General features: G+C 36.2%; 1 protein-coding gene across 3 annotated transcripts; it reads left to right on the top strand.

Annotated features, from left to right (window-relative positions):
• Positions 1 to 753: 753 nt before the first annotated feature.
• LOC107847791 (chloroplast sensor kinase, chloroplastic) lies at positions 754 to 14,599 on the top strand. 3 transcript variants are annotated; one of them, XR_001667648.2, is made up of 11 exons: positions 754 to 1,281; positions 10,046 to 10,207; positions 10,286 to 10,582; positions 10,983 to 11,048; positions 11,152 to 11,220; positions 11,371 to 11,463; positions 11,865 to 12,058; positions 13,026 to 13,299; positions 13,485 to 13,733; positions 13,824 to 13,930; positions 14,331 to 14,599. XR_001667648.2 is itself a non-coding variant. In XM_016692281.2 (10 exons), exons 1-10 carry the CDS (start codon positions 841 to 843, stop codon positions 13,863 to 13,865), a joined length of 1,887 nt encoding a protein of 628 aa, XP_016547767.1. In that variant the 5' UTR covers positions 754 to 840; the 3' UTR covers positions 13,866 to 14,599. The 3 variants fall into 3 exon arrangements, 1 of the variants encoding a protein (XP_016547767.1); XR_001667647.2 differs by having other exon boundaries at positions 14,204 to 14,599; XM_016692281.2 differs by having other exon boundaries at positions 13,824 to 14,599.
• The last annotated feature ends 347 nt before the right edge of the window (positions 14,600 to 14,946 follow it).

The raw sequence follows: 14,946 nt of genomic DNA, 5'->3' as shown, positions 1-14,946 counted from the left end.
TCACGGTCTCAGTTTCTATATATGTGTGTTTGCACTCCCACGTTCATATTAGTCAGTCAGTGTTGTTCATGCATGAAACCCTTTATGTTCAGCCTACCTTCCTCGTATACTCAGTACTCCAGTTGTACTGACGCATTTGCGCTATGGTGCTTTCTTTTCATGTTATACCATAGGTTCCGAGACACGAGCTCCAGCCCAGCAGTAGCGGTAGCATTCCAGTCACAGAGACACAGTGAGTCCTCATTGATTCGAGGACAATATGATTTGATTCATTTATTTATTTCTTCAGTTCAGTTTTACGGAGTTAGTTGGAGACATGTTCCTTCAACTCCTTATTCAGATAGTTTAGAGGCTTTCAGATTTATGTTCAGATTTACGTTCAGATTGAGTTGTTTTGGGTATTTTTACCCACATGATTGTTTTTAGTTGAACCTTACGGCCTTACAGTTTTATGTATTCCGCATTATTATATCATGATTTGCAGTATACAGATATAAATATCAGTCATGAGTTAGCTTATGGTCCCTCAAGGTTATGAGCATCGTGTAGCATTCCAGTTCAGTGAATCGGGGTGTTACAAGTATAATATGTAAACATCTACAAAATAACTCATTTATAATAAAGAGTACTTTATGCATTTTCTCAAAAATAATAAAGTACAGATGTATTCCCATCATTTAAAAAACAAAAAAAAAGTCGTAGTTAGTTGGACCCACATTTATATAAGACCCGCGTGGACCAATTGAAGGACGGTATTAGACCATCTTTCCTCCTCGGGTAGACATTACCAAACACACAGCCCCATAGCATTCCCATTGAATTCCGATCATCAGGAAGAAAATGCTGCTCTCTGCATTTCCTCCCCAGAATCCATTATCCAATCCCACCACCCCACCCTTTCACCACCCCCCTACCCTCCTCTTCTACAAAGCAGCAGCAGCAGCAGCAACTGCAACTGTTCACACTACTTCGCCGAGGTTTCTACCACCACTTGCTCTCACCAACGCTGCTTCCTCCTCCACTACTCTCCGGCATGTGAGTAGCACGTTCTCCGATGATGACGACGAAGATGGATATGGCCACGGTATGGTTACTTCGGCGTCAGCTGTTGCTGCTGCGATACGGAATGCGTCGACGTCGCCGGTGGAGTTTGTTCAGACGATTGAAAAGGATGACGGAAAAAATAAAGGTCTGGTACTACCGAGTATTGATTTCCAGAGACTTTGTATTGAACAATTGGACCTCTTTCGCCGTATTGTCCATCCCGACGCTCTTCTGTCCGTAAGAAACATTTTTCTTCCGCTTATTACAAGTTAATTTCATTTATTTAAGAAGCGTTGTTATTTATGTATTTTATTGATGTGTGTAATGCTTTGCATCATGAATTTAAGCTAGTTATTACTAGGAACTCTGTTTGCTTTATTACTTATCTTTGAGTAGACGATAACTTTCTAGACAAAATTAAGTGAGAGGTGATAAAAAAAAAAATTAAATTAAAAATGATGATAATTTTGACCGATCAGAGTAAAAGTTTTATTTAAATTATGATTAAATTAATTAGTATATAAAGTGTAATTTTTAAAAACTTTTTAATTTTTTAAAAAGTCTTGCGACTTCAAATTTTAAATTTTCCCCTTTTATTATCATTCAATCTTTCTTGTTCTTTTTCTTTGGTGGTTTTTTTCTTTCTCCCCATCTTCTTCTTATTTTTTTCTCTATATGTATTTTTCTCTTCTTCCATCTTCTTTTTTTTTTTTTCATTTCATTTCTTTTTTAATTTTTTTGGATTTTTTTTATTTAAAAAAATTGAAAAGTTTGAGGAGAATTTTTTTTATTTCTTTTAAAAATCAATGAAGAAATAATTTTAAAAATTCAGCAACTACGAGAGTTGGTTCAACAGCTAAGAAAGTTGGTTCAACAACTGGGAGAGTTGCTTCAGCAACTACGGTAATTGGTACAATAACTACTATTAGTTGTTGTGTTACAGTAATTGTCGAAGTTGCTGTAACAACTGTCAAAGTTGCTGTAGCAATAGTTGCTACAGCAATCTTTGTGTAAATATGAGGTAGGAATCTTTATGTAAATAATAAAACTTAAGGATTTTAAAATTAGTATCATTAACACTAATCTTAAAATTATTACCTCTACTCAATATTTAAAACTTGTGTTATTCTCTTTTTGTTTTAAAACTTTTTTGTCTCCTTAATTAATTTGCGCAACTTTCTTTATTTTGTATTTTATATTAATTTCCCTAGATTAAGAAGCTTTATTTGTTCTCTCCAACTGTAGTGTTCATCAATCTGTACTGCTTTAGCCTTTATTAAATTCATAGTGCCTTTTTTTAGGTATTTAGATATCCTATTTTCTGAATAGAGCGCAATAAGGTCTAATTCAGTGAAATTTCCAGTTTAGTTTATGTGCTTTCCTGTTGAAGCCTGTAGTTTTTTTTTCCTCTGCTCTTCGGTAATCACATTGGGTTTCAGTGTTATACAGTTCATGTTTCTTTTAGGTCGAAGTTGATAAGGAAACTCTATTGTTGAGAAATACTATAGCATGCAACGTGCTGTACTTTTCCTTTTTTAAGTAAACGAGCCTCCATCATTAGCATTAGGTAATGACAGTGGAGCTTAAATGTCTCAAGGAACTTTCGTTCTTCTTCACCATTAGGCAGTACGTGTTGGTGGAGAAGAGTGTTGGTGGAGAAGAATGACATGATGCTCTCTTTATATCTGGAGATACCATAAAGATTGTAAACCCAAAGACTTCTATAAATTAACTTTTATTATTTGTTGTTACATGATTCTTATTTCTTCCTTTTTCCATTATTATTATTTTTAGACAAGAAATGTGACAGCATTAATATACGAGGAGTTGTGCCGTGGCATATGTTATTTGCGGATGACATAGTTATGATTGACGAGACTCAGGCGGAGTTAACACTAATTTGTAGGTTTGCAGGCAGACCTTAGAGTCTAGGGTTCACGTTGAGTAGAACAAAGACCTAATACTTGGAGTGTGAGAAATTAAAAGGAGAAGATAAGAGAATTTGGGAATTAGTGTCTTAATTATTCCCTCAAGCTAGGGATTAAATAGTGTTACATAGTGTAAATAGGAAGCAAACTAATAAGAATATTACACAATATTCTAAATGCCTAATTATGGTGATTTGGGGTATTCCCATATCTACACCATCTAATTATTGAGATATTCTCATATCTACATTATCTAATAATGATGTCATATTTAACACTCCTCCTCAAGCTGTAGTGTATAAGTCATATGCTCCTAGCTTGCCTTAAATATGGTTAATTCTGGATCTTCGGAGTGATTTTGTGAAAATATATGTCAGTTGATCATTCGAGTTGACAAAACTTGTGGAGATGTATCCAGACTCAATCTTCTCTCGAATGAAGTGACAAATCTATCTCAATGTGTTTCTTTCTTTCATGAAACACGACATTAAAAGCAATATGTAGTGTAGCTTGGTAATAACAAATCAATTTCATCGGTTCAACTCCTCCCATCTTCATGGAGAAGTTGTCTCAACTCTCAACCATATAAGCTCACACATAGCCAATGCCATAGTTCGATACTCTACCTCTACGCTTGATCTAGCTACGACATCTTACTTTTTTGCTTTTCAAGTATATTAGATTACCTCCCAATCAAAACACAATAACTTGAAGTGGACCTCCTATCAGAAGGAGACCCAACCCAATCTGCATCAGAATGCTCGACAATATGGGTGTATCCCTTGTCTTAATACAATAAACCTTGTCATGGAGAGCTTTTGATGTATTTCAAAAAGCGAATCATAGCATTCTAGTGACTTTCACAAAGTGATTGCACAAACTGGCTAACTACACTAACAATAAATGAGATGTTTGGTCGTGTGATTGTGAAGTAGTTGAGTTTGCCAATAAGTCTTCGGTCTAGGATCTTTTAGAGGCTCCCCTTGTCCTGAATAAGCTTAGTTTTTGGATTTATGATAATTTCCACATGTTTGACATACCAACGTCTTCTAAAATATATAAGGCATATTTTCTTTGTATAATAGCAATACCATTACAAAACTGTGCCACTTTAATGTGTAAAAAATATTTCAGCTTGTCCAAATCCTTAGTCTGAAAGTGACTTGAAAGGTGTCGTTTGAGTTGAGAAATACCTTCATGATCATCCCCAGTGATAACAATATCATCAACATAAACAATTAAATAGATATGTTTGCCATGAGATGAATGCCTATAAAATACAGAGTGATCAGATTCTGTTTGAATCATTCCAAACTCTTGGACAACTGCTCGAAAACGACCAAATCATGCTCTAGGAGATTGCTTGAGACCATAAAGGGATCGACGAAGTCTACATACTAGTCCGGACTTCCCCTAACCAACAAATCCTAGTGGTTGCTCCATTTAAACCTCTTCAACAAGTTCTCCATGAAGGAATGTGTTTTAATGTCTATCTGAAAAAGGGCCAATGTTTCATTGTTGTCATAGATATGAGAGACGAATAGAAGCCATCTTGACAATGGCCGAGAAAGTCTCTCCATAGTTGATGCCAGAAATCTGAGTATATCCCCTAGCAACTCGTCTCACTTTGAGATGATCAATAACTCCATCTGAACCTACCTTAACTATGATTAACCAACAACAACCAACAACGTTTTTGCCTTTCGATAAAGGAACATGCTCCCAAGTACCATTATCATGCAAACTAGTCATTTCTTCAATCGTAGCCTGACGCCAACTTGGATGAATCAATGTTTCTGCCACAGTCTTAGGAACTTTGATAGTGGATAAGCTAGTAATGAAGGCATGATATGAAGGTGACAAACGATAATAACTTAAATAATTATAAATAGGAGCTTGATTGGTCGTAGTTCTAGTACCTTTACGAAGAGCAATGGGAAGATCATCTGATGAGTAACATGTTAAATGATGTTGTCTCATATTTTATATGCAGACGACACTCTTTTTATTCTATGAGGCAGAGAAAGAACAATTTCTTTATCTCAGAGGAATCCTACTGATTTTTGAAATTGTCTCTGGATTTAAAGTAAACCTGGCAACGAGGAATTTATTTAGTATAAATATTAATGATTGTATAGGAAACTTGGCAAATATTTTGGGGGTATCAGGTGGAACATTTTCCCATAGTTTACCTTGGATTTCCACTAAGTGAGAAGGAATGACCAGAATATTTGGCAAGGAGTTTTGGACAGATATGCCAGCAAATTGGCTCCTTAAAAGAAGCAATATTTGTCACTTGGAAGAAGACTCCATTGATTAACAGTATTTTAGATAATGTCTTCCTATCTAATGTCATTATTTTCTGTGCCTTATGCAGTTAAAAAAAAAGAAGATGAATTCTATGAGGAATAAGTTCTTATGGGAAGGAAACAGTTGCAACAAAAAATTTCACGTTGTTAGATGGCAAGTGGTCACTAAAGGAAAGAAAAGGGGTGTATTGGGAATTAGAAACTTGAAATTGCATAATAAAAGCATGTTGTTTAAGTAGCTTTTGGAGATTTAGCTGGGATGAAGGAGTAGTTTGAATTAAAATAATTGAAACAATTTATGGTAGTAGGCAAGGCTAGAATCCCCCTTCAAATATTTTATATACTAGAGGGGGAGTTTGGAAAAGGATTTGCAAATTATGGGCTGACTTTCAACAATTCACTAAATTGGAGGTGGGGAATGGAGCACAAATTAGATTTTGGACTGATTTATGGTCTGGTGATGAACGCTTGAAACAAAAATTTCCTCTGTTTTTTTGGTTGTTGCAATAACAAAGATGGTGCTGTGGATTTTTATTCCAACACTAGATGGCAGATGGATTGTAGAAGAAATCTGTATGATTGGGAAATTGAAGATTTTTGTCAATTACTCCTTCAACTAAATAACTCCCACATAATCAGAGTAAGGGAGATGCTTTAGTATGATAGATCATTTTAAGTAAAAAAGTGCTACAGTCTTCTAATGAAGCAATCAGGATATTGGGATACTAGTTGTCCGTGGAAAGGGGTCTAGAGAACTAAAGTCCTGTAAAGGTGGCTTGTTTGGTTGGATTGCAACACCGGGAGCTTGTCTAACTCGGGATAATCTTCAGAAAAGGGGTTTTACACTAACTAATAGATGTTACTTATGCGAAGAAGAGGTGGAGACTGTGAATCACCTTCTTATGCACTACAAAATAGCTAGACACTGTTGGAAAGTTTTTTTCCAGTATCTGTGGGATTTCTTGGATCATTCTTTAAAGTGTCAAGGAATTATTAGAGAGCTGGTAGCACCAGAGAATGCTTAAAGCTTTGAAACATATATGGAGAACTATACCTTTGTGCATATTTTGGACTATTTGGCTAGATAGAAACAACGCTTGTTCTGATGGGCAAAAAGTTCATATTTCTAGAGTTAAAAAAAGTGTTACATAATTTGTTTTGTTGGTGTAAAAGTAGTTTCTTTGATAGTATAGATCAGTAAATGGACTTTTTGAAGTTGCTAGGGAGATGTTGTAGTTGACTATATGTATATACCCATCAGTCTTTTGTAACCTTTGATTTTGGTACCTTCTTGGTACTTAGTCAATAAACTTTTACCTCATCAAAAATAATGAGTGCTCTATCGGAATAAGAGACATTGTTGGAACAGGTAATTAGCCACCAAGAGTGCTTTGTGTACTCAAATCAAGTGTGGGCAAAATACCATCTCCATTATGAGCCATGTTTTTTGTGTATCCAGGCTGGTCATTATCGCGTGGAGGCATGATTTATCACCAAAAAGATGTAGAAACCAACTGTAACAAAAACTGGCAGCATATATTTCTTGTTTTTTTTCTAGAAAAAAAAGGAAAATTAGAGAAAGGAGGGTTTTGATACCATGAGAAATTACAGGGAGAAGAAAAGAGAATTAGGGAATTAGTGTCTTAATTATTCCCTCAAGCTAGTGGGATTAAATAGTGTTATATAGAATATAAATAACGAAGGAAACTAATAAGAATAATACACAATATTCTAACAGCCTAATTATGTGGATTTGGGATATTCCTCTATCTACACTATATTATAGAGTTATTCTCATATCTACATTGTTTAATATTGATGTCATATTTAATAGAGTGCAAGTTCAGCGACATAACGCCTGGGGATGACATGTAAGTAAGGCTTGATACACAGTTCATTCAGAAGAGAAGAAGTTTCAAGTATTTTGGATCTATTATCCAAGGAAATTGGGAGATTGATGATGATGTCCCACATCATATAGGTGTAGGATGGATGAAATGGAGGCTCACATTCGGATTATTGTGTGATAAGAAGATGCCACCGAAATTTAAATGGCAAGTTCTATAGAGCGACGAATAGACCATCTATGTTATATGGAGCAAAGTGTCGGCCAATCAAGATTATCAATGTTTAAAAGATGAAAGTTGTGGAGATGAAGTAAAGCAGTGACGACTTTTAGGTGACCAGGACTTGTGATTTATTACTACTCTCATGGTTAGCTCATTTTTATATAGATTTATGATATTTTGATACACTCCTCGAGTTGATCTGAAGGAATTTCAACTTATAATGGTAAAAGTGATTGGAAATGGAATCTAACATTTGAAAACAAGAATAAAGGTATCTACTTTGATTTGGAGGGTTAAGGGTTTATCTTTAAGAAATGAGACATGTTGAGATAGACGTGTGGGCATACTATGAGAGATACAAAATCAAGATATCGAGACACGGTAGGAGTTACCTCGATTAAGGAAAAGATGCGAGAAACGAGATCAAGATGGTTTGGGCACATGCAGAGGAGATGCACGAATGCCCCAGTGTAGAGGTGTGAGAGGCTGGCTATGGATAGTTTCAAGAGAGAAAGAGGTAGACCGAAGAAGTATTGGGGATTGGTGATTAGACAGGACATGGCGCAACTTCAATTTTAGCTTACTAAGGACATTACTTTAGATAGGAGGTTATGGAGGACATGGATTAGGGTAGTAGATAGTTTAGCGTTGTCTCACTTATTCTTTTATACTAGTAGTCATATTATTAATCATAGTATTACTCTTGTAGTTGCTTGTCCTTTCCTTTTATTTTGGTTATTATATGGGTTTCTTCTTCCATTATGAATATAATTTTTAGGATGATTTGCCAGGTGGTCTATAATATTTTGTCATGACTTTCTTTGTTTCAGTTATTCTATTTTCTATATATATTGCTTTGGACTGTTTATTCTTGAGCGGAGGGTTTATCAAAAACAATTTTTCTACCTCTGAGGTAGTGGCATGTTCTGTGTACATTCTACCTTGCCCAAAGCCCACTTTGTGGGATTATACTGGGTATTTTTTGTTGCTGTTGTAAGAAATGTGACATAAATTTTTGGCGTACCCACTGAGACATGGCAACTTATATCTTCCGCTGCAACAATTTTCTAAAAATCAGTACTAGCAGATAGACCAAACCGAGTATAATCATCCCAAACTCCAAATGGATGAATTGCCATCAAGTAGGTGGTGGTGGTGGATCCATTGATAGCCTAGTAATGAAGACATCTTTTGGAACATTTTAAGGTGAAGTGTATCTTTTCCTAGGACTACAACCCCTCTTGTGGACATCACCAACTGGTTCACTATCCTCTTTCACTAATTAGAGAACATATCATTTTGTTCTTCCATTTTCACTAGTTTTCTTGAACCCATTAAAAATACTCTAAAAAGTATGGACAAACTAAAGTCCTCACAATAAGGTTAGATAAATAAAAATAAGCTTTTGTTCGGAACAGTATAAGTTATTAGATTGAGAAAATAAAGGAATTCTGACTATCTTATTATCCTTTAACTATATAATATTAACAAATCAAATGAAACCAAGTTATTTTAGACTTACTGTAATACTTCGTTAAACTCTATTGCACTTTGTATCATTTGATAACTCTCAAAATCTTCGATGTTTGGTTGGGTTTCGTGTGTTGTGAACAGCGGATAATCTTTACCCTATTTTTCTTAAGGATTTTCTAAATGATAGAAGTTCAAGAACCAAAACCAAAACTGAAGAGGAAAGTACTGTCACACTACGCCGGCTCTTGTGGAGATACGACGACGTCAATAACAACAACTTACCTAGTAAAATCCCACAAGTGAGATGTTGGAAGGGTAAAGTGTACGCAGACCTTACCACTACCTTGGGGAGGTAGGGAGGTTGTTTCCAAAAGACCCTCGGTTCAAGTGTAGCAAATCCAGGTACAAAGAAGAGGAACACGTTGAAGATAATATGGCAATAACTCAGTGCAAAATCTACCATCAAAACAATAATCAATCACAAACTAGTGCGATAGTCAAAACACAATAAATGACAAGGACAAATTATATATGGCTAAACCCTACGCTACATACTACGACTCGTGCACGACAACACTCCTACCCGACTAACCTTTTACTCTACTGTGCATCCTTCACATCCCCTTATCTAAGGTCATGTCATGTCCTCAGTAACCTGAATATGTGTCTTGTTCTGTTTAATTACCTCTTCCCATTACTGCTTAGGTCTAGCTTTACCCCTCTTCCTACCCACTATATCCAACCTTTCGTACCTCCTCACTAGAGCGTCTGAAGCTCGCCTCATCACATGTCCAAACCATCTCAATCTCGCTTCCCTCATCTTGTCCACCATGGAGGTCCTCCCACCTTATATCTAATGGCCTTATTCCTTATTCTATCACGCCTAGTATGCCTGGACATCTGTCTCAATATCCTCATTCCCGCGATATGCATGGGAGTTTTTGACTGGCCAACACTCCGGCCCATACAATAACATCAGTCTAGCCACCATTCTATAAAACTTACCTTTTAAGCTCCAGTGGTATCTTAAGTTATCAATTTCAAAAGTTCCAGTGGTATCTTCTTATCACACAAGTGCACCAATACAATGAGTGACATCACCATTGATGTTCCCACCACCATGGATAATAGAACCAATATATTTGAAACTGCGCTCTTGTGGAGATAGACTTGAAAAAATTTTGCCTTTCTACTTTGCTTGTGCTAATCTAGTGAATTGCAGGTTTATGTAAGACCAGCTGGCAGCTATGTAATGGACCGCCTTGAGTTGCAGCGGATTACTTTACATCCACATGCTAATGCGACTGATCTAGTGATTCTAATTGGTAACTTCAGCATTCCAGCAGGCTTAAGAATTGCCGAAGCAACTCTTTCGAGGCAAGAGGTACATCAGTTAATTCTTCAAATTTGTTTTGCACTGAATTATGACTTCACTGTGTTTTACTAGTCTTATGCGTCTTAGGTAGAGTTATTTCCCGAGCTTGGATCTGTGGTGTTCCCTATGGTGAAACACCCATTTATTGTTGGATTTTTAGTTGCGGAACTCCCAAGAGCTGCGTGGAATAAGGGAGGGTTTAATGTTAAAGGATGGCCTGCCCAGGAGGAGATTTTTTCTTTGCCTCCTAGCACAGATTTGAAATCATTGAATATCAAAACTTCAAGTGATCACTCATTTGAGATGTTAAACGGTACAGCTGAGCAAAGATTAAATGCAATAAATATTTCTCGTTCACTTGCAATGGCTTATGTCATGGATCAGGTACAATTCTGATATGGCAAAGGTATATATCATGTCTAGAATTCACTAGATTGATCTACATTCCTCTTATTTATATTTATTTCTTCATAATACGTAATTAATCTAACATCCAAAAACTTGTAATAATAACATCTAATAGAACTTAATGAATATACATATATGTTTGTTACCACCACGGGAATAACAGAGATGGAACCAAACTTAATAGATCCTAAATATCAAGAAAATATTGACATATACGGCTAAAATGTTGATAATATTGCATCCTTCTAACTATTTGTTTTTATTGTCATGAAATGATTTCTTCTTTTGAGCATTTATTTATTTATTATTATTGTTCTCTTTTTTCCATTCATGCACAATAGTTTTGTTCTAAAACTAATAAACACTAACCTTTCAGAAAGCAAATCTGCTCCAACAGTCCACCTGGCAAAATAATATCAGGATGAGCAACTTGGTTGAGCAAGTAAGATTTGCACCCTTTATATGCCAGCAGTTTGAGGTGGTGACAATGTACCCTATACAGATTTCAGAACATAATTGATTTTTTATGAATCTTTAATGTGCAGATTCGGGGTTCTCTTTCCAGTATTCGAACTTTGAGTAAGATGTTATCTGTTCAGATTAGAAAGAGTGAGGTATGTGGCTCAAGAAATCTACATCCCCAAATTTCTTAATCTTTGGTCATTTTCTTTTGCCCCCAAATAAATGTTACTTTTAGTGAAATTCTTCTTTTTTTTTATCATACTTTTAGTGAAGAGTCAACCTGCCCGTATGACCTCATGCAGATTTCATATGACATTGTTCAAGACATTTTGGAGCAAGGTGATTGCTTGAGTGATACTCTTAAGGGACTCCAGGATGCTGTTTCCTTAACAAAGGTACTTCACTAATTGTGCCTCTCTTTCACTGTTCTCCCGTGTGGACTCTGGTCGAGAAAGGAAGGAGAAAGATTGAAGCAAGCCCTCTTTTGAGTTTAAAACAGCTACGGGTACAAACATGAGTTCATTCAATACTAAGAGCAAGTTTGGTAATTTCAACAGGACCTTGTAAGGGGATATAAATTATTGTCATGAACTAAAATCTCTAACTCTGGAGGATATTCATTGCACTAAAAGATTGAGCTTATCAAACATCACTTGGAATAGTTGCAACAGATATGTCTTAACGATTGTTGGAGGTCCATTTACACTTTGTCATCTTTGTTTGCCCAAGTTTTTGTTTTGTCTATTGAGAATATCAAAGATTAAATGCTGAATATATCGACTTATACCATTTTCAGGCTAATATAATGCACTATAGTGAAGAAACACTGAAAAGGATGCCTAAATCAACTTATCCTGGTCATGACTCGGCGAGGTCACAGTTGTCGGATAACTTATCTGAGAAGCTAGAATCTCTCTCTTCAAAATCCAAGGATCTAGAAATGCCTATGCCTCCTCTTGCTCTTGCACCTTTACGTCATGAAGGAGTCAGGTAAACTTTTGTTTTTCAAACTATTTTTCTGCTAGATTATTGTCTGGAAAGCGACAAATTGCATTATGTCAGCTCCAAAAATACTGATGCATATGACAGCATAATAAATACTAAATAATTTCAATATTTTCTACTCTCGTTCTCCAGCCATCAACTTCCTGAGCTTTTCTCTTGATGGTCTCCTTTCGGTGGTTGTCAGACACTGCAACATAAAGTCAGAGTTAATGTGGAGTAAATTAGGAGTTCTGGAAAAGGTTTTCTCAACCTGTGGTGCTGGTTAGTTAAGAGAGGACCTGCAATCTCTTGAGTGAAAGTACTAAAAACTGGAATAATTTTCCGCACACATCTTATTGAATTCGAATAACTTCCTAAAATTAAGGAAATAACTTCCAAATACTCCTTCCGTCCCAATTTATGTTAGTGTTTGACTGTGCATGGAGTTTAAGAAAGAAAGGACTTTTGAAACTTGCGTTTAGAACAAGCCATTGCTATTTGTGTGGCTATATGTCATCCCATGAAGGGAAAAATGGGCATTTTAAATTAATATTGTTACTAAATAGAGAAAGGTGTCATTCATTTTGGAACTAACTTAAAAGGAAAGAGTATCACATAAATTTGGATGGAGGGAGTCCTATTGGACTGAGCAAATGGAGGAACAACCTCCCTAATGCAAACCACTGCTACAAAGAAATAGGAAGTATAACCAACAGACAAGATGAAGTCATCAATTTTTTTTATTTTTAAAAATTTTCTTGTGTAAACCATTGGTAGACTAACAGGGTCCTAAAACTTCCCCTCCAGTTTAGGCAGCTACAGTTTCTTTTCTTTTTTTTTTCTAGTTTGATGCCGTATGATGCTTTTTGGAGTCTTTGATTGTGTGCTAGCTTTTGGAAGAACACTCGATTTTGGAGAATGCTAATTCTTCCTCCTTTTTTGTCTTTTTCTTGTTCACCTCTTCCCTCAAAAGACCATGCAATGTGTCTGATGTACTGGTGGATTTGGTGGGGGCAGTGGCACCTTTAGCACACGAGCAGAGGAGAGCTGTTTTACTTTCTGAAGTTCCAAGATCTTTACCGGTGCCGGTTGAAGAGCCTTCTCTACGCCAGGCTTTGGGTAATTTGATTGAGGGTGCTTTATTGCGTATACAAGCTGGTGGGAAGGTTGAAATCATTGCCACTGAAGCACCTGCAGGGGGTGCTCTTGTTATAATTGACGATGATGGCCTTGATATGCACTATATGGTATGTTTCATGAAATCTATTCAATATCATGATCACTAAGACAATTCCTGATTTTAAGATGATACCGTGTGGCACTTAAATGAGAATATGAACTTAATAATATCAAGGGAGTATGCTGATGACTAAATTTATCGACTGGCTTGTGTGTGATAGAATTGAAGTTTGTCTCCTTTACCTTTGTATAGACACAGATGCATTCTCTAGCACCTTTCGGAGCAGACCTATTTTCTGAAGATAGGGTAAAGGACAACATGACATGGAACTTTGTAGCTGGACTAACTGTTTCTCGAGAAATACTGGAGAGTTATGGATGTGTAGTGCGGGTGATCTCACCAAGAGTAACAGATGCTGCAATTGGAACTGGAGGAACCCGTGTAGAACTCTGGTTTCCCTCTTCTTCTGCTTCGTCTGTCATGGATGGCCCTTCTCATGAGGTTTAACAAAGATTGGGAATTCCACTGTCATTTATCTAGTTGTTGAAAGGATAAGAACATACAACAAAATTCCTGCTTAATCCTTTGCAGATGCTGAGATGGAAAAATTGGAAAGAGCATGTTCTTTTTTGATTCATCTAGTGACACAAATCTATCAAATGACTAATTTCTCTCCTCTGGGACTCAACAAAATGAAGGTATGGCTAATAATACCGTAAGTATGAATGTCACAGGAGATTGTCCTGATAAAATGTGGGTAGTCCTTTTGGCTTCGTCAAACACTTCCTCTTGCTGGTCAAGCCTTCTACAGAAAAGCAATGCTAGAAGACTTCTGTCTATACTTTATCATAGTAGTAATTTCCATTTATCGGTCTATTAGCTGATGTGTTGCCAAAAGATGTTGTGATTCCTATGATTCAATTACATGAATATATCCTGCTGGTTGTGTAAATCAGCTTACCCCTCTACAGATGTTCCAGATTGAACTATTTGCATTGCTGGGGCTTTTATTGCACAGAAACTAGCCGAAGACTAAACAATCAAGCATACTTTTGAGTCTATTAGTTGCCACAAATTCCTGAAATCCCTTCCCTGCAGGTGCAGCCATGCTTTCTAGCAATGTTGTGGATCAGAGTGAATATATCAATGCCTTCCATGTAAATTTAAACGGCAATAGCTTCTTATCAGCTTATTCTGTAATTTATTTTGTCAGAATTGTGTGATGCTAGTTATTTTGGGGAAGACTCGTATATTCGCTTCTATACTTTGGTTTTACCTCATGTATCAGCAGATAGAAGGAAATTGTACTTGATTTGGTACATTGAGCAGGTTGAATCATAATTATCATACAACATTGTTGGTCTAAAGTTATACCCTTTCATCTCCAGATGCTTGCATTTTCTTTAATGTCATTAATTTGTGGCTTGATTAGCTTATATAGGAATAATAACGGCGTTACGTATTTTATAGTTTTGTATCATATAAATTAACTTATTGAAAATGTTTCAAGGTTAAAAAAGAGTACAGGAAGAGGAAAGAAGCAAAAAGGAACAAAGCAAATTCAACAAGTGAATCTTTTGGAAGACGGTATTGGTTAGGAAAGATACTGGATAGTTCACTAACCAATGGTGCTTCATGGCTTGTAGTCTCTCCTGCCACGTACTTTCCTACCAAATAATAATAGTAAAATAATGATATTTTCTATGGAAAATGC

The sequence above is a fragment of the Capsicum annuum genome, chromosome 11, assembly GCF_002878395.1.
Source record: "Capsicum annuum cultivar UCD-10X-F1 chromosome 11, UCD10Xv1.1, whole genome shotgun sequence".
NCBI lineage: Eukaryota > Viridiplantae > Streptophyta > Magnoliopsida > Solanales > Solanaceae > Capsicum > Capsicum annuum.
This window is presented reverse-complemented; position numbering and strand designations above follow the sequence as displayed.